General features: G+C 37.8%; 1 protein-coding gene across 30 annotated transcripts in view; it reads left to right on the top strand.

Moving 5' to 3' along the window:
- The window catches only part of ATP9B (ATPase phospholipid transporting 9B (putative)), a 198,309-nt gene that overhangs the window by 15,311 nt on the left and 164,654 nt on the right, over positions 1-18,344 (top strand). For 15 of the 30 annotated variants that reach the window (XR_014840702.1, XR_014840698.1, XR_014840706.1 and 12 more), the window contains exons 3-5: positions 6,354-6,504; positions 9,188-9,301; positions 12,411-12,519. Coding sequence is in view for 8 of the 30 variants with exons in the window: in XM_085017385.1 (XP_084873511.1) it covers positions 6,354-6,504; positions 9,188-9,301; positions 12,411-12,519 (374 nt within the window). In the remaining 22 variants the exon portion in view is untranslated. Of the gene's footprint in view, positions 1-3,037; positions 3,160-6,353; positions 6,505-9,187; positions 9,302-12,410; positions 12,520-18,344 lie in introns of all 30 variants that reach the window. The other 15 variants (XM_085017461.1, XM_085017426.1, XM_085017473.1 and 12 more) reach the window with 2 other exon arrangements.

Below are 18,344 nucleotides of genomic sequence, written 5' to 3'. Positions count from 1 at the left end.
AGCCAAGAACTAGAATAATCCCTCTTGCGATAGTTAAGGGCCAAGCCAGAAATTGAACCAGGGGCTGAGTTGACCAACCAAAACCCTTCCTTGCTCTTTCCTCCCTGGATGGGAAAAGTGCTAGGATGACGAGGTGTGGTCCAAATGAGGTAGGTCTTGATTTGCAGTCTTGGAGTAGATGCATGCCTGGTCTCACCCCCAGAAAGGGAACTTGACAGGAAGGTCAGTGGGATTGAGAAGACTGAGAATCTGTACCTAATGTGTGTGGAGGATTTTGAATGACACAAGTTGCCGGAAACTCTGAAATGGGAGCGGGTACTGATGGGCATAAAAGTGTAAGGACATGTCCTCGTTTTAGTGATGTGGGCTTCAAGAGGGCATTGTGTTTTTTGGAAGTGGTGTTTATTCATACCAGTCAAATAGTTGCCAAGAATTATGGACATTGTTGAATGCTGAATGCACTGTTGAATTAGTTATTTGTGGTCTTTTACAGGATTTTTTTTTTACCAGATGGAACAGAGCCACATTTTGGATTTCATTTGTAATATTCCTTTTCTTAAGGAGGATATAAGAATTTATTTGAAAATGTAGATGTTAACAGCAAAACTGTTTTGGTGATATGGAAATAGCTCAGTAATATGTGCTGGCTATGTATAAGGTCTTTATCTTAGTTAATTGTGATCACGAGGGAAAAGCTAACTGAACCATCCTGGGACTTTGATCAGTCTCTGTAGCACTTGCTAGTGAATGTCTTCTTTCCATGTGGAATGAGAAGTGACCTTAGATACTGTTACACTCTACCTGTTGAGTAGGCATCTCTATACCAAGGGATTGTTAAGGAAATAAAACTTGCACTTACAGAACAAATTGTACATTTAGCAACTTATATTGGTCTTATTTTCTCTACTTCTTACACATTTCCAGTTTTGAATATTTGCCAGCCTTTTGTATTTTAAATACCAGGCATTTTAAAATTCAGTGTTACTAAGATTATTAGCGGATGGATCAAAGCGAAGATATATAGTGTTCCTTAGTCTAATGGCAGGAAGAAAATGTATTAAAGATAGATAGCCAGGAGTGAGTTGGATATATTGCAGTGTATTTCTCTTGTAGATTCTGTGAGGAGTGAGGCTTGTTTTAACATTATTCTTCACTTCAGGGATTGAGTAGGCTTTCATCTCTTCCTGGCTTAAGAACTGCCTTCTCATTTTTATTATTTGGCAAAATTTCCAACTCTGACACATTGAAAAAAATTTTCTGTAATCTGTCTTCTAAAACTTTGAATGTCCCTCACGGGAGTTATTGTGATGCACACCGGTATATAGTTCTCTGGTCAGAGTAATGCCTTTCTCACGAGATTTACATTTCACTCACTATCAAAAATCACTTTGTCCCTAGGAAAGTGGAGCCCCTGAATGGCATTTCCATATGAAGGGAGGGGGAATATCAAACGCCTGGATTATTCCTGGCTCTCAATGGCCTCTACACTTCCAGTTAATCTGCAGCACATTCTGAGTGCAGAAACATGGGAAAATGCTGATCTTTTAAGAGGACATGAGTGCTCTGTTGCTTTTGGCTTGGTAACCAAAGTACCTGTTGGACATAATAATTAATTATTTATTTTTTGGAAGGATGCTCTCTAAATTCAGAGAGTTATTTAATTATGGCTACTTAAAATTTTAGAAGACAGGATCTTGGTATAAAGATGCTTTATTTAATATCAGAGCACTACTTTGATGATAGAGACATTTTGCAAAAAGCTACTAATCCTAACATGTTTTAAGAAAAAAGTATACTTTGCGCACAATTGGATTTAGTTTCAATTTGACTTGACAATGTAAGGCCATTTACATATAAATGGGAAAGTGTCTTCTGAATACTGAGTAATTTAGGAAATGTTGGGTGTGCATAGAAATGTTCTGGGGAAAAAGCTCCTCTTTTCTTCCAGGGGTTTCTCTTTGGTTCTCCTTCTTACTTACAGATATTTGCCAGTGTATTTTACTTATATTACTTTACCCTCAAAAGTTGAAATAATTTTATTTTCCCCCTTAGCTCTACAACTCAAAGCTTACACAGACTTTACAAGTATTTTCTTTAGTTTTTGGGCTTTTGTCCTTCACTTTTAGCATGAAAGTCACCTGTCTTCTCTTCCTGGTCATATTTTCTGCCTGCGTAATCCAGTGGCAGTTCTGAGGGAGCCCCAGGCTTTTAAAACCTTAAGCCTGTGTGTTCATTTAATATTGTGAAGTAGTGGGTGATTTAATAATGGTTTTCTAACCTCTACTTAATTCTGCCTTTCCACAAAGAAGTAGTAATATGATTTGAATTTGGTAATAGTTATTAATAGCAAAGTTTTGAATAATTTAGTTATATCCTGGAAGTCTGGGAATCTTAGTTTTTTCTATACAGGGTTATAGAGAAAAAATAAACTTTTGAATATATGTTTTTAGCCTTTGGTATTTAAATGAGAGTTTGTAGAGTGTGAGGTTTTGGATGTTAATGGGGTGTTTCATGTGCTGCTGACAGTGGTGTAGGTGTTGAGGTTTTTATTCCTGCTGATGTTTACAGTATTCGTTTGATGAAGACAGTGGTTTTGCATTTATAGAGCCTTCTGCTGTAGAATATGCTGATACCAGCATAAACTCTGTAAAGTCCACATTTGAGAAATAATATATATTTTTCAAACACAGAGCTTTTTTGCCTATCCAGTTTCATTGTAAGACTTGTCTGACTTTTGCACATTAAACCACTAAACTAGGTAATTGTGTGTTTCAGAATAGAAATTCATATCTGAATACATTCCTGGTGGCTTTTTGCGATTTTAGAGGTGCTGAAGAAGGTGTGCAGTCCGAGGACTATTCTCTTACCTGCTGAACCAGCCCTACTTTCTCTGTGATGATGGGTAGTATTCTGGATCTGTGATGTCCAATATGGTAGCCACTGGACAGGTGGCTATTGAGTCTTTGAAATGTTGATAATATGACTGAGGAACTGGACTTTTAATTTTACTTTAACAGTAACTTTTTGTGCTAATTAGTATCCTAAGGTTGGAGACATTTTGAATGTGACCCTGGAAGCAGGACGTGACAGCAGAGCTCTGAGTGCCTGCCCCGTGGTTGGCATTGTGCCAAGAGTCACAGTGTGTTACTCTCTCTACAGGTGAGGAACTTAGACCAGGGAACTGCCCCCAGCTCGCTTGCTGGGCATTCCCTCCAAAAGTATGAGTTTAAAATCCAAGTTTTTTTCCGTTGAGTCTTCGTGCCTGCTCATGAATTTTTTTGTTTGTTTGTTTTTATGATAGTACCTGCGGCATATGAAAGTTCCTGGACTAGGGGCTAGGGGAATCAGAGCTGCAGCTGCTGACCTATGCCACAGCCATGGCAACACTGGATCTTAGCTACATCTTCGACCTATGCCGCAGCTTGTGGCAATGCCAGATCCTTAACCCACTGAGCGAGGCCCAGGATCAAACCCACATCCTTGTGGACACCATGTCAGGTTCTCAACTTGCTGAGCCACAATGGGAACTCCAAATTTTTCATTTATTTCGTCATCTGTTGAAGTGCTGCTGGGCTGAATTAGGCGAAGGACAGGCCCCTATGAAAATGAGCAGGAGCCAGCCTGCCTGTTATTGCAGCAGGAAGGAAGAACACTAGGTTGAGGGGGGGATTGGCAGCCAGCCATGTTGCTCTGCTGAGTTGTTCTGCTTGGATAAATCACTTCTCTCCCTGGCCCCCAGTTTGCTCTCCTGTGAAAGGTGGAGATTTGGTGTCTGTAGTGTGTAGTTGCAGATGACTGAGCCTTGGGGCACGTGTAGTAACTAGATAGAGGTTGGTGGTTGAGAGCTGCCCTGGGGAGGAGCTTGGGAAGGGCTCTCATGAGCTCTCAGCTGTTGGGTGCCACGAGGAAGAAGAGACAAATGTGGCACAGTGTGGTTTTATGTGGCTGTTGGACATGGGCTGGGGGAAGCACCCTTGTGAGGAGATCCAGGTCCTACTGTGAAAGCAATAGGAAGGTGAGCTTATTATATTTTATTTCAAGCCTTGTTTAATTTTTATCTCATTCAAGCATAAATAAGATAAAATATTACCAACATTTACTGAGATCTGCTTGACCAGTCCCATTCCCCCCAACTAAAACCCAGTAAGGGGTATTTTAACAATCTTAGTAAGGGGTATTTTAACAATCTTAAATCATTTAATAATACCCTGATTTATAACTGTTGGGGATTTAAAAGTATGCTTTATGTCTGTAGATACTATCTGTTCTGATTTAATTTTTAAAAAGTGATGGTAGGCAGTGGTAAGAAATTTCTGTTTTTGCAGAGTTGGGTCTTTGCTCCAATTGAAGCAGATGGTGGGGTATGCAGAAAGTTTTAGAGCTGATGTGCTTGGCATTTGTTTGGCATTCCTCAGCACCCTTCCATAGGACAGCTCCTCAAGATAGCAATGCTTGACTCTCCTGCAAACCCCTGTCCTTGAAGGCTGAAGAACTAGGTGGATATTCAGAAGGGATATTCTGATTTCAGCTTAAACCCTTGCATGTATTCCCCACACAGGTGCTACCGTGGATGATTTGTGAAGTAACATCTAAGTGTTTAATGTTTGCAAAGTGCATTCTAAAGAATAAAATTAGAATGATTGGAGTAGAGGGAAGATATGCAGTGATTTAGACATATAAGTCCTGTTCGGTCAGCCTCATTTTATAATCATACCTTCTAAGACTGCCATTGTCATGAAAAGTTTCATGCCAACTTTTGAGCTTACTTTGTCACAGAGTGAAGTTAAGAATTTCTGCCTCATCCCTCTTGCTTGCCATTCTAGCCTTTACTACATTTAGAAGATGAAGTTTAACATCTGCCCTTCCCTTAATAAACTTTTTTTTTTTTTTTTTTTTTTTTTTCCTGTGGCATATGGAGGTTCCCAGGCTAGGGGTTGAATCAGAGCTGCAGCCGCTGGCCTACCCTACAGCCACAACAACAGAGAATCCGAGCTGCATCTGTGACCTATACCGCAGCTCTGGCAACGCTGGATCCTTAACCCCCTCATGGATACTAGGCGGGTTCATTACCACTGAGCCATGAAGAGAACTCCTAATAAACCCGTTTTGAGTCTTGCTCTACATTTAGAAATTTTAATTAAACTGAATTGTTAATACTGAAGTTTAAATTCATGATTTTTTAATGCTTAATAGAGATGAATTTGATATGTTTTCATAATTTTCTGTAGTATTTTACGAAAAGTTATCCCACTAGAAGCTTTATACTCTCTACTCAAAAAATAATGGTTTGGAAGTCCAGGGAGGGGAAGAGTTTGTGATCCTGCAACCCTGACACTATTGGAGCAAGGGGAGATTTACAGTTAAAATACTTATGGCATAGATGAAGATAGTACAATAAAGCTTTTATTACATTAGTATAGTTCACTAAACATTAGTATCCTTTCTAATTTTTTTTTTTTTTTTTTTTTTGTCTTTTTAGGGCTGCACCCTCAGAGTATGGAAGTTAGCAGGCTAGCAGTCAGATTGGAGCTACAGCTGCAGGCCTGCACTATGGCCAGAGCAACTCAGGATCTCAGCCGCATCTGCAGCCTATACCACAGCTCATGGCAACGCTAGATCCTTAACCCACTGAGCAAGGACAGGGATCGAACCTGCATCCTCATGGATACTAGTCAGGTTCATTACCACTGAGCCACAATGGGAACTCCCCTTTCTAAATATTGAATCGAGCCATGAGTCTTAGTTTTACATTAATGCTAGTAGAAGAGTCTTTTTTTTTTTTTTTTGGCTTTGCCCTTGGCATACAGAAGATCCTGGGCCAGAGATTCAACCTGTGTCACAGCAGCAACCTGAGCCACTGCAGTGACCTCAGATACTCAACCTGCTGTGCCACAAGCGAACCCTGGAAAGTTATCTCTTAAAAGAGGAAAAAGATGACTATCTAAGAGAAGAAGGTGTCATATCCTAATTCATTGATGTCTGAGAACCTTTATTATCAGATCACTGAGTGGTGTTGAGAATTACCAATAACATATGGCAGTTCTTTTCTCAGCATATGAAACATTGACTCACTGAGAATGTTAACAGTTTTATCTTGCCAGTAAGAGAGTCTAAACAGGGAAGAGAATTTCCCTGAGGTTCTAGAGTCATCGCACACTTAGGCAAGCTCTTTCAGTATTTTTATGTCAAATTTAAATTAGTATAGCTGACCTATTTTAAGAAAGTCCTTACAGATTAACAATACTCTACTATTGGTGTCTGGTAAATCCAGAACCAATCAGTATTGCTATACCTATGTAGATTAAAGACTTTTTAAAAAAGTATACACAATACATATCTTTTGCTTCATGCAGTTGCTGTGATTGGCTGATAAATATTTGTCAAAGGAAGAGAGAACTGAAAGCTCGCACGGTGTGGCTTGGATATCCGGAAAAGTGTGAAGAAAAACATCCCAGAAATTCTATAAAAAACCAAAAATACAATGTATTTACCTTTATACCTGGGGTAAGACTGTTAAACTTTTGAAAACAGGCTGCGTATCAGAGAATGCTAACTTTGTTTTCATTTTTTTCCCTTGTTAATTCTGTCGTATCCAAATCAGAGTCCTTTTGCTTTTGAACCATTGGTGTTTCAGATAATTGTTAAATAATTCATATGCATTTTTAGTAACTGTATGATAGAATTCAACTCAAGAAAATTTATAGTTTGATTATTGCCTTCATTCTAGAGAAACACCAGATTTATATTGTAGAAATAATCAAGTAAAGCTAAATATGGTTATCAGAAAATAAGCCTTAAATTTTGTTTGGCTGGGAATTTGAAGGGAAAAGTGGAATATATATAATGTTTACAGCTTGCCAAAGCTTTCACAGTGAAAGTAAAATAAGTTTTTACACAAACATAACTCTAATAAAATATCTATAAGTATTTATAGATATCTTTTCTCCTTTACATTATAAATTTCAGGCCTTGTTATATTGTTATATCAGTAGGTTCTCTTTAGTGGGTATTATGCTAAATTTAAATTCAGAATTTTGAATATTTATTACTTTTTTGTTGCCAAGGATATTTTTGGCTTAAGTTATAAAACAAAGATTATATACATTTAGAATAGTTGAATACTTTTTTGCTTTTTATCCATTTTTCCTATTTTAATAGACAAACTGATTTATCTTTCTAACGGCGAAAGAAAGCTGGTACTGATTATATTTCCATATCAAAGTTTTTTTGACACAGTCTAAGTATTAGCTCTTACGCTACTTTGCAGAAAATCTCCTGATTATGTGAAATGCAGGCTGCTTTGTCTTTCATATTTTGATTTAAATAACCATGCTGACTTTATATTGGGCATTGATTAGCTCTTACCATCTGCCCCCATCCATCCAGTAGCCGGCAGTTGCTTGATATCTAATATGCTCCTTTATTAAAAGACTTGGAGCTAATGGTTCCACAATTAAAAGACGGATCTTTTGTCAGGACAGTAAAATGTAAACTGTCTTTCAGGTAGATAAATATTCTCATCTTTATTGAAGAAGCTACTATTTTCTCCTTAGGTTTTAATTATTAAATACTCACAGATTGGCTAGGTATTGTACATTTCCTAAAGGCCACCGAGTTCACTCAGCAGACAATAAAGTCTGGATTACAGTGGTCTAAAACGGACAGACAGTGCAGCTTAGTCTTATCCCATTGAGCAGCGTAGCTGCTAGGATGGCTGTCCTGAAGAGACCTGTGGATGTGTCTGCACAACTGTTACCGTGGGAATGACTTCTTTCTTAGATTGTCTCTTAAATTAGTCTTTTCATCTAAAACGTAGTATTTTAGAAACATTTGGTAATTGCACAGTAGGAATTCTATGCCATTTTTAGCACAAATGGCAATTTCTGAATTGCTAATAGATATAATTTATGCTAACTGAGATTTTAAAGAAATCACTGAGGAAAAAGAGAGCTTTCTCTCCTGCTGAGATTAATTTATGAAATGATTCAAAACATTTTTAGACAGCAATTGAACATGATTATGAATATAAACGTGTTATCAGCGTAACTGACTTTTCAGTCACACAGAGAACTGTGGAATGATGTAGATAACTTCATTATATAAAAACTGTAGTTCCCGTTTCTCTAAGTCAACAATAAGTACTTAACCTATTGCTCTGCCCTTGTTAAAATTTCTATGCCTTCCAAGTTGCGTAAAAACATGGCATCCCAGGAGATTTTGATTGCAATTTGCAGGTTTGTAAGTTTCACTATAATTGTGGTGTGCTATTTAAGTTATTTTCATCTATAAACATGAGTTTTGTTCCAGTTTGAGTTTCAATTTAAATCTAATAATTTAAGGCATTTGTGAATAGAAGTCTATTAATATACTAGATCTTACATATTCTTTCTTAAAGATAATTCTATTTGAATTAAGAAACAAAAAAATTACAGGACTTGCATTCTGAAAAGATTTTATTGAATAATGATTTTTATTTGGTTTCTATTTGAAAATATTGTTGAAGGCCAACTACTAAGAGTCTGAAGAATATTCAGGTAGCTGTCTTCCTGAAAATTGGTCTGTAATTTACACATTTTTATACTTTATCATTTCTTATATTTTTAGGGAAGTAAATATGGGAGATTAATTTTTTAATGTGTGAATTTATACCTATATATGGTTTGCTTGTTCACTGGAAATTTTAAAGCTACCAGGATGTCCCCATTCAGTAAACATGGCTATCATATTTTGTTTACCCTTTCATAAATATAAGATTAGCACCAGTTTTCCATAAGATTTTCTGAGTTGATATAAAGAGATACATTTGTATATGTGCATATACTGACATAACATTAGGAAGGTTTTGCTGTCTCATTTGGTTTGACGTGAATGTAAAGATTTATAGAAATGAGTGTGGAAAACTGTAAAATTGCATACAAGAAAATAAATTTTTTACAGGACACTTTTAACGTAGTTAAAAGTCTTAATTGTCTTTTTTTCAGTTTATTTTAGGTATAATATGGGGATAAACTTACCTCTCCTATGATTTAATTATTGGAAAACCAATGTCAAAATTCATAAATTTATTGTGACTCAGCATAGTCTCATTGATGGAAATTTAGTTGATATTATGCTGATTTTAATCATTTAATTAAGGTATTAAAGATTTTCTTTGACGAGACTGTTAATTTTTTCTTTTTCTTTTTAGGTTTTATATGAACAATTCAAGTTTTTCTTGAATCTCTATTTTCTGGTAGTATCCTGCTCACAGTTTGTACCAGCATTGAAAATAGGCTATCTCTACACCTACTGGGCTCCTCTGGTAAAAGCAAAGATTTTTGAAATTCAGTTAAATTATTAAATATTTAAAATATAGTTTTGAGTTGAGACGGTCATAAGATAAATTGATAAGATTTTAAAAATGTGATATTGTTGCTGTGTCATTGAACTTTTGATAAAAGGTTTTACAGGGCCCTCTGCAGCCCTCCAGGGGTGTGAGGGCAGTGTGTTTTCTGGGGGTGCTGGAGGTGACAGAGCACCTTCACTGGCTTCTCCCTGCTGTGCTGCTGCAGCTGTTGGGAGTGATGATGAGGGTCTGTGGGGTCTGCTCAGTAACTCTGACATCCTGACAGATGGGCACTTTTTACCATTGGCTTGTGGTGACAGTTCTAAAACATCTCAGAGAAGTTCTGACCATTTCTGGTTGACACCTTGCTATGCACCATTTTTTGAAAGGCAAATGCTGTTTGTCATTGAATATTTCCATTTCAGACATGCTATCTTGATATTTTTATGCTGTTTGCTGATAGTTTTCATTAATTTTTCAATTTATATAGATAAAAATGTATGTCTCCTTCCTTGTTTTCACCTAGAAAAAAGAATTCTTCCCTCTGGTTTGCTCCCTTCTGGGCAGATCACCAGCATTATCTGGGCACAAAAACACAGTGAAATGATCCCTTTAGTGAGAGAGCCGAGCTGCACTCAGGTTTCCCACGGAGGCCCTGCCTTCAGAGCTGGAAATCTGAGCAGTGTGCTCTTGAGTTGATCTGCTCTGGTTCGTGCAGCCACACCACCTACACATTACTGTTCTCTCAGACGCAGCAGGGAGGGCTAGAAGAGGGGGCAGAAATTAGGTTTACCAGACAGGTTGAACCAGCCTCTCCCTCTTCCTGTTCTGCTTGTGTAGACTTTAGGGTAGTGAGGATCTGACAGTGAAAGCAACTTAATGTGTAATATAAATACAGAATTACTGAATAAATGAATACCTTTTCCACTTATTAAGTTGCCAGATTAAAAGAGACATTGTGCTGATGATGTAAAGCTGAGATACTCATCCACTGTTAGTGTAAACAAATCTGTGTAGCTTTTTTTGCTTTTTAGGGCCGCTCCTGTGGCATATAGAAGTACCCAGGCTTGGGGCCACAGCCATAGCAATACAGGATCTGAGCAGCGTCCATGACCTACACCATAGCTCACGGCAATGTCAGATCCTTAACCCCCTGAGCGAGTCCAGGGATCGAACCTGCTTCCTCATGGATACTAGTCTGGATTGTTATTGCTGAGCCACAGTGGGAACTGCCCTGTCTAATCTTTTTGGAGGGTAGTTTGGGAATATATATAAAATACCTTAAAATGGATTCAGCATTTTTATTTGAGAAATTTATCTTAAAGAAATAATGATAGGTGACAAAGTCTAAAGAATGCCTTTAATGTCTATATTTTTGATGACAAAATTATTTGAAAAGTCAATTGTCTAACAATGGATTATGTTATATGCCATGTATATGTTAGAATGTTGTGCTACTATGTGGCTTTGAAAATGATGCTTAGAAAAAGTATTTAATAATGCTAAATAATGCTAAAGGTGTGTATATTAGAATAAATGGGAAAAAGTGGGTTAAACCATGTATGGAATGAAATTCTTTGATCAGCCAGCATTGAGTTTGTTTGTGTCCAGCACTTGTCGAAGCACTATTCATTCAGCAGCGAATAAGACAAAGCCCTATCCTAGTAGAGCTTCTGTTCTGGGGGAGAAAGACAGTTTAAATAGATTCATGATGCTAGGAAGCCTGCCATAAATCTGTGAAGAAGATACAAGGCAGGGTAGGTGAGGGATAGAGGATGACTGGGTTGTTTTAATGGGGTTGTCGGTGAAGTCCCCTCTGCAGAGTGGCACTGGAATGACATCTGGACAGTAGGAGAGAGTGCACGGGCCCTAGACAGAACAGGCGCTGCAGGCAGAGGGAACCATAGCTACAGAAGTTTTGGGGCTGCAGGTGCTTGGTGTGCTGCCAGACTGCGTGGACCAGGGACTGTGGTTGTAAAGGGTCTGCAGGGGGATGGGCTCTCAGATTTCACCCTGAGTGCAGTGGGGACGTGTGTCTGTGTGTATGGCACATGTCACATGAAAGGGAACACAGTTGATTTAAAGCCACACAAACAAAAAGAGGGAATATAGGTGACTTTTTCTCCTTTTCTCTCTCTTCTCATTGGAGATAATTCTGAATTTGAGATTTATTGCTATGTATCTCTTAGTAATTTTGCTTCTTATGTTTGTATCATTAAAACAAGATATATTTTTCATGCTTTAAAATTTTTATGTAATGATTATCTTACTCTACATGCTTTTGCAACATGCCTTTTTGGCATTACATTGATTTATAAAATTGATTCGTGTGGACACATATATAACTACTAGTTCATTCATTTTTCTCTTCTTTAAAGTATTTCATTGTATGAATATACACAATTGATTTGTCCATGCTCCTGGGAAAGGAGACTTTTAGGTTGTTTCTAATTGTTCTCAATTACTGCTGTAATGATCAGTCCGATTGTATGTTACTCCTGATGTGCTTGTGCCAGAAATTCTGTAGGCTATGTATGCCCTCATTAAAAAGTGCTATTTAGGAAGTTCCTGTTGTGCACTAAGAACCCACCATAGTGCCTGTGAGGATGCAGGTTCAATCCCTGGCCTTGCCCAGGGGGTTAAGGATCTGGGCGTTGCTGCAAGCTGTAGTGTGGGTCACAAATGTGGCTTGGATCTTGCATTTCTGTGGCTGTGGTGTAGGCTGGTAGCTGCAGCTCCAAAATGACCCCTTATGCTGCAGATGTGGCCGTAAAAAGAAAAAAGAAAAAAAACTGCTGTTTATTTTCTCTATTTTCTAATAATAGTGGTCTAACACTACAGAAATTTTAGTACTTAAAATATGAATCTTAAAAATGTTTTTGGGTATAGTAAGAATTGTAAATCTTTATGCATTACTGTGTTCCTTTTGTATTGTTGTTACCTTTTGTCTTTTTTCTGTCTTCATTTATTGTATGTTTTAGAACTAGTATAAATTAAAGGGAAAAAAGAAAACTAAATAGTAAAAGAATTTTCCCTTTTTTAAAGTCCAGTTTTCTCAAATACTTTCTTTTATTTTGTTTTATAGGGATTTGTCTTGGCTGTTACTATCATGAGGGAAGCAGTTGATGAATTTCGGCGTTTTCAGCGGGACAAGGAAGTGAACTCTCAGCTATACAGCAAGCTTACAATAAGAGGTTAGTAAGACACTTTTAATTCAGTTTAATCATTGTTTAATGTAATTATCATTTTAGAGTTAACATAAATGCAGGAAAACATATCTCAATTTTGTTTTTGAAAATAGTGTTATGTGATTGCATATTAATTTTCTTGAGTAATACAATGGATATGATTTCAGGGTAGATTTTTATTCATTCCCTAGATGCTTGGAAGTATGTGTATGAATACAAATATATACACCCATAAACACGCACATATACATATAATAATTATAAAATGTGGTCTCTTATGGTTTGTATATAATGCATGTGTATTTAGACATATGTAAAACCCAACTGGTGTTTACACATTTTGCGTGAAGCATAATATCATTCATCTAAAGTCATGCTTTGCATTATATTCTAAACACAGTCATTAACGTCAGAAATCTGGTTCCATGGCCTTAAAATATAATTAAGGAAAGGAACTTTGAGCACCTAAAACAAAAGTTGTGATCCAAAATGGTAACTGATGTTTGCTAATCTCCCCATAACCTTCATTCAGGGCTTTAGCCCTTGCTAGTTTGCTTTTAAGAGTTGTTTATTCGGCCTTTCAGTCCATTGTGGAACAGAAGCAATGTATTAGGAAGAGAGTGGGTGGTGCTGTTACAGATGGGCATGATGATAGTAGGAAGTGTCAGTGAACCCTTGACAAGAGGGAAAACATTGAAAAATTAAATGGACGTTCATAATAATACCTTGGAGCCTGTTTGAAAGTGGAGAAGTTTAGAGTAGATTTTAGATCTTCTCTTTATACATGGACATTTGTACAGTGAACTCTTTATTTGAAACAATCTTGTCCAAAAAAATTATTTTACAGTTTATTGGGATATTTTTCACATACATAAAATTCATCCATTTAAAGTATGTAGTTCAATTGTTTTTGGTATATTCACAAAGTTATGACAGCATCATCCCCACCTAGTTTCAGAACATTTTTACATTCTAGAAAAAAGCTCAGAATATATATAGCAGTCATTTCCTGTTCTTGCCCTTTCCCTGTCCTACTCCAGCCACACCCATCCACTGACCTTCTCTCCGTCTCTGGATTTGCCTCTTCCAAACCTTCCACATGAAGGGAATCATGCAATAGGTGGCTCGTTGTCACTGGCTTCTTTCACCTGACATCATGTTTTCAAGGTGCATTCATATTGGAACATGAATGAGCTGATGGCCTATACCACAGCCACAGCAACATGGGCGCCTACCCACGTCTGTGACCTACACCACAGCTCATGGCATTGCCAGATCCCTGACCCACTGATCCAGGCCAGGGATCAAACCCACATCCTCATGTATACTAGTTGGATTCATTTCCACTGTGCCACAGGGGAACTCCCCTTAGCTTCTTTTTGTTGCCAGATAGTCTACTGTGCAATATATCACATGGATAGACATTTGAGTTGTTTCCACTTTTAAGCCATTATAAATCATGCTGCTATGAACATTTGTGTACAAGTTTTGTGTGACATTGGCTTTATTTCTTTTGCGTGTATATCTAGGGATGAAATTATTGGATTACATAGTAATTCCATGTTTTTGAGGAATTGGAAAACTATTTTCATTCTTGGCTGCACCATTTTATGTTCCTACCAGCAATATAAGAGGGTCCATTTCCTTCACATGTTCAACACTTGTCATTTACCTTTTTGATTGGAGCTGTCCTAGTGGGTGTGAATGGTATTTCACTGTGGCTTTGATTTGCATTTCCCTGATGGCTAATAATGATGAACATCTTTTCATGTGCTTTTTGGCATTTGTATGTCTTTGGAGAAGTATTTATTCAAATTCTTTGCCTGCTCTTAAACTGGGTTATTTGTTTCAACTGCTGAGTTGTAGAAGTTCTTTCTATATACTGGATTTAAGTCCTGTGTTAGATATATGTGATTTGGAAATATATCATCTCATTCTGTTGGTCGTATTTTTCCTTTCTTGATGGTGTCCTCTGATGCAGAAAAGTTTTAATTTTCTTGAAGTCCAAGTTCATCTGTTTTTTGTTTTTTGTTTTCCTTATGTTGCTTATGTTTTGGGGTTGTATCTAAGAAATGATTTGCCAACTCCAAGTTGCAAAGATTTACTTCTATATTGTCTTCTGGAAGTTTTATAGTTTTAGCTCTTACTTTCAGACACATTTTCATTTTATATTTTGTGTATGGCATGTGATGTGGCTTCACATTCTTTTGCATGTCAGTACCAAGTTGTCCCAGTATCATTTGTTGAAAAGGCTATTCTTTCCTAGTTGAATTGAAAAAATAATTATTAAAAAGCTCTGAGCCTAAAAGTAGTAGCATGGTGGAGGGAAGGTGTGTTGTAGAAAACAAGGTAAGCTTTAGTTTTGGGAAAAGAATCCCCAGAAAGCCAGGTAAGTTAGGTGTAAGTTTGCTTTTTCTTTTTTAGAATACAGTATAGATCCTGGATTATGTTTTAACTTATTTTATATTGTGGTATTTGGGCTGAGCAGAGATTTGTTTCTGTGTATTGATTGTATCATTCAAAAATAAAGGCTATGGTGATGACAGAGTAGGCAGCTTCACTAATCAAGCAAAAATTGGCAGCGCTAACTTCATCAGAACTCTGGGAAATAGTTACAGTTTTACAACATCCAGATGATTGTTGAGTCCATGAAAAGGCAACCTGAAAGTAGTAGGAAAGGTTTTTGTTGTTTTCACCTGCTCTTGCCCCATCCCCTCCCCACTGTGGAGCTTGTCTTGAAGATAGCAGCAGCATGCTCCCAATTTGGAACTCTAGACCCAGGCTCCTAAGGATGTAGAACAGGACTTAGTTGCAAAGAATTGAGTTGGTCTGTCTCACCTGTCTGGGGCCTACTTAAAGGACTGACCCAGTTTTCTTGTCTTTCTCTTGGAGCTCAAGGAAGGAAAGCTGAGAAACTGCAGGTGTTTCTTGTTATGTAAGGCTGAGGGACAGCTGTAGTAGCCAGGGAGAGATTCAAGTTTGGACACACAGTCTAGATGTCCAGTTCATGCAGGAAAAGATGGGGAGAGAATCGAAAGTGCCCTGGTTTACCTGAGGAATTTTGAAAGCCATCTACAGGGCCAGAGATGGATGCATGCCCCAAATGACCTGAGAAGGTCTTTTGCTTCTCTCCATCTCTAGGCTCAGTGAAGGCAGGAGTGAAGGCTGAGGCAGAGTTGTAACAGTCTGGCTAGTGACGAAGTCCACAGCACAGAGCCTCATCTGCAAAGGCCAGGAGAGGCTCTGCTTTTTTCTTTCTATCCTCTCGTGCTCTTCCCTTCCCCCTTTTTCCTCCTCTCTTCCTTTCTCTCCTTCCTTTCCTTCCTCCCTCCTCCCTTTCTCCTCACATGCAGGGAAATCTCTTTCAAACACTGGATGAACATAAGCAAAAGTAAGAAATACCTGAGAGATCATATATGCTTGTCAGAAAAAATCAGGAAAGTCCGTAAATATAGATGGCTGCAGCATATATTAAGCAACAACAACAAAAACCCAGAAGAGTTCCCCTCATTTCCTGAGTTACCAGATTATGATACTCAAATGTCCAGTTTTCCACAAAAAATTACAAAGCATGCAAAGAGAGTGTGCCCCATTCGTAGAGGAAATGAACAGAAAATGTCTCTGAGGAAGCCCAGACATTGGACTTCCTAGGTAAACACTGACTCCTCCATCTCACATATGTTCAAGTAGCCAAGGGAAACCATAGCTGACTTGCTAAAAGATAGCAGGAGAATGTTGTATTAACAAATAGAGAGTATCATTAGAAACATGTAAGTCATAAAAAGACATGAGAAGAAATTCTGGTGCTAAAAGTACAATAAATGAAAAGAGAAACTTACTAGAGAGTTTCAGTTAAGCTTGCAGAAGAATCAGTGAACCTGAATGTAGGCCACTTGAAATTATCCATTCTGAAGAACAGGAGGAAGAATGTAGAAAAATAAATAGATCCTAAGTGAATTGTGGGGTAGTGCAAATGTACTAAGGTACACATAGTGGGAATCTTAGCAGAGGAGAGAGAGAGCACAGAGAGAATATTTAAAGAAACAATGGCCATTAACTCCCCAAATTTGATTAAGAGATGCAGATCTACACATTCAGGAACCCCAGAATGATAAATGCAGAGATCCACACTAAGAGTCGTTGTAATCAAATGGTTGAGACTCAAGGGCCCACAAGAACATCCTGCAAGCAGCAAGAGAGAGGACTCGTCAGATTAGGGGTCCTCAGTAAGATGATGAGAAATCTGCAGACTTCTTATCAGAAGCCTTAGAGGTCAGGGTGAAGTCGGGTGGCATTTTTAAAATTGAAAGAGGAAGAACTTTCAACATAAAATTCTGTATCTGGTCAAACTGTTGCTCAAAAATGAAGGAGAAATTAAGACAGTCCCAAATAAATTTGGAATTGAAAATAGAGAACATATACCCATGTTCATTGCTGCACTATGTACAGTCACCAAAGCTGATAACAATCCAGGTGTCCTTCAGTGGATGAGTGGCTAAAGAAATTGTGGTGTCTTCATACATTGGAAGAGTATTCACTGTAAAGATAATGAAATATCGATATATGATAAACATGAATGGACCCTGAAAATACCGTGTTTTGTAAGAGAAGCCAGAACTAAAGGTCATACACTCTATGATGTTATTTTTTTGGAAGAACTCAGACTATCTAAGTTAATAGAGATGGAATGTAGAGGATGGCTCTCATGGCCTCGGGGAGCAGGGATTCGGGGCAGCTGCTTGAGGGGCATGAGCTTCCCTTTGCGGTAATGAACAGGATGGGAACTAAGCAGAGTTGGTTGCACAAATAATGTGTACTAAATGCCACTGAATTATTTACCTTAAAGTGGCTGTTTTTATGTCATTTTCATCTAAAATACTGAGGAAGACATACTACTTTGTCTTACAGTTCTGTAATATTTAAACTCAAAATAATCTAAAAACAATTTTGGTAGCTTTATTTCAAATACAAATGAAAATTTACCTTTTTTTTCTTTCTTTCTTTTTTTTAGGGCCACACCCGTGGCACATGGAAGTTCCCAGGCTAGGGGTCTAATTGGAGCTGCCACTGCCGCTGCTGGCCTACACCACAGCCACAGCAATGCCAGATCCAAGCTGTGTCTGTGACCGACACTACAGTTCATGGCAATGCCAGATCCTTAACCCACTGAGCCATTGAACCCACATCCCCATGGATACTAGTTGGGTTCGTTTTCACTGTGCTGCAAGGGAAACTCCAAAAATTTACCTTTTTAAAAAAACAGGTTGTCATTGTTAGTGATCTAGGAAATGAACATTTTGGGTATAGGTGATGATAACGGTAGTGCTGCTTTTTGACTTCCTTTTGTATCAGATGACATTCCCAGTGTTCGTGCACATACCCGCCATCCAAGGCGGGCTGGTGTTACCTCCACCTACAATGAGAAGCCTGAAGCTCATGCTAGTAATTTGCCTTAAGTCATCATTGTTCTTTGCAGATTTTGTGTTTGAATCTGGGGCCCTCTGACCTCAAACCCAGTTTGAGGTGTTATACATTGCTTTGTGTCTGGTTATTCTTATGTTAAATGATTGATAAGTAAAACTTAGAATATAAGAAGTACAGGCTTATGCTTATTATTGAGTATAGTTTAAAATTTATTTCCTTGTCACGAATATTTTTTGCTTATCTCCTGAATTTCTAATATTTCACAATTATCTATTCTTCGGCATTGATGGTTACTTCTTTCTCTAATTTACTGTGGTTTGTTGGATCATTTTACAGCATTTGAACTTTTTATATTTGGAGTTCTCCAGCACTGAGCAAATGTTTTGTGTTATATTTTTTTCTTTTGG

The sequence above is a fragment of the Sus scrofa genome, chromosome 1 (assembly GCF_054392235.1).
Source record: "Sus scrofa isolate SSC_HxYL_T2T_F1_AM1 chromosome 1, Sscrofa_HxYL_maternal_Yorkshire_Landrace_v2.0, whole genome shotgun sequence".
Classification (NCBI taxonomy): Eukaryota; Metazoa; Chordata; class Mammalia; order Artiodactyla; family Suidae; genus Sus; species Sus scrofa.
This window is presented reverse-complemented; position numbering and strand designations above follow the sequence as displayed.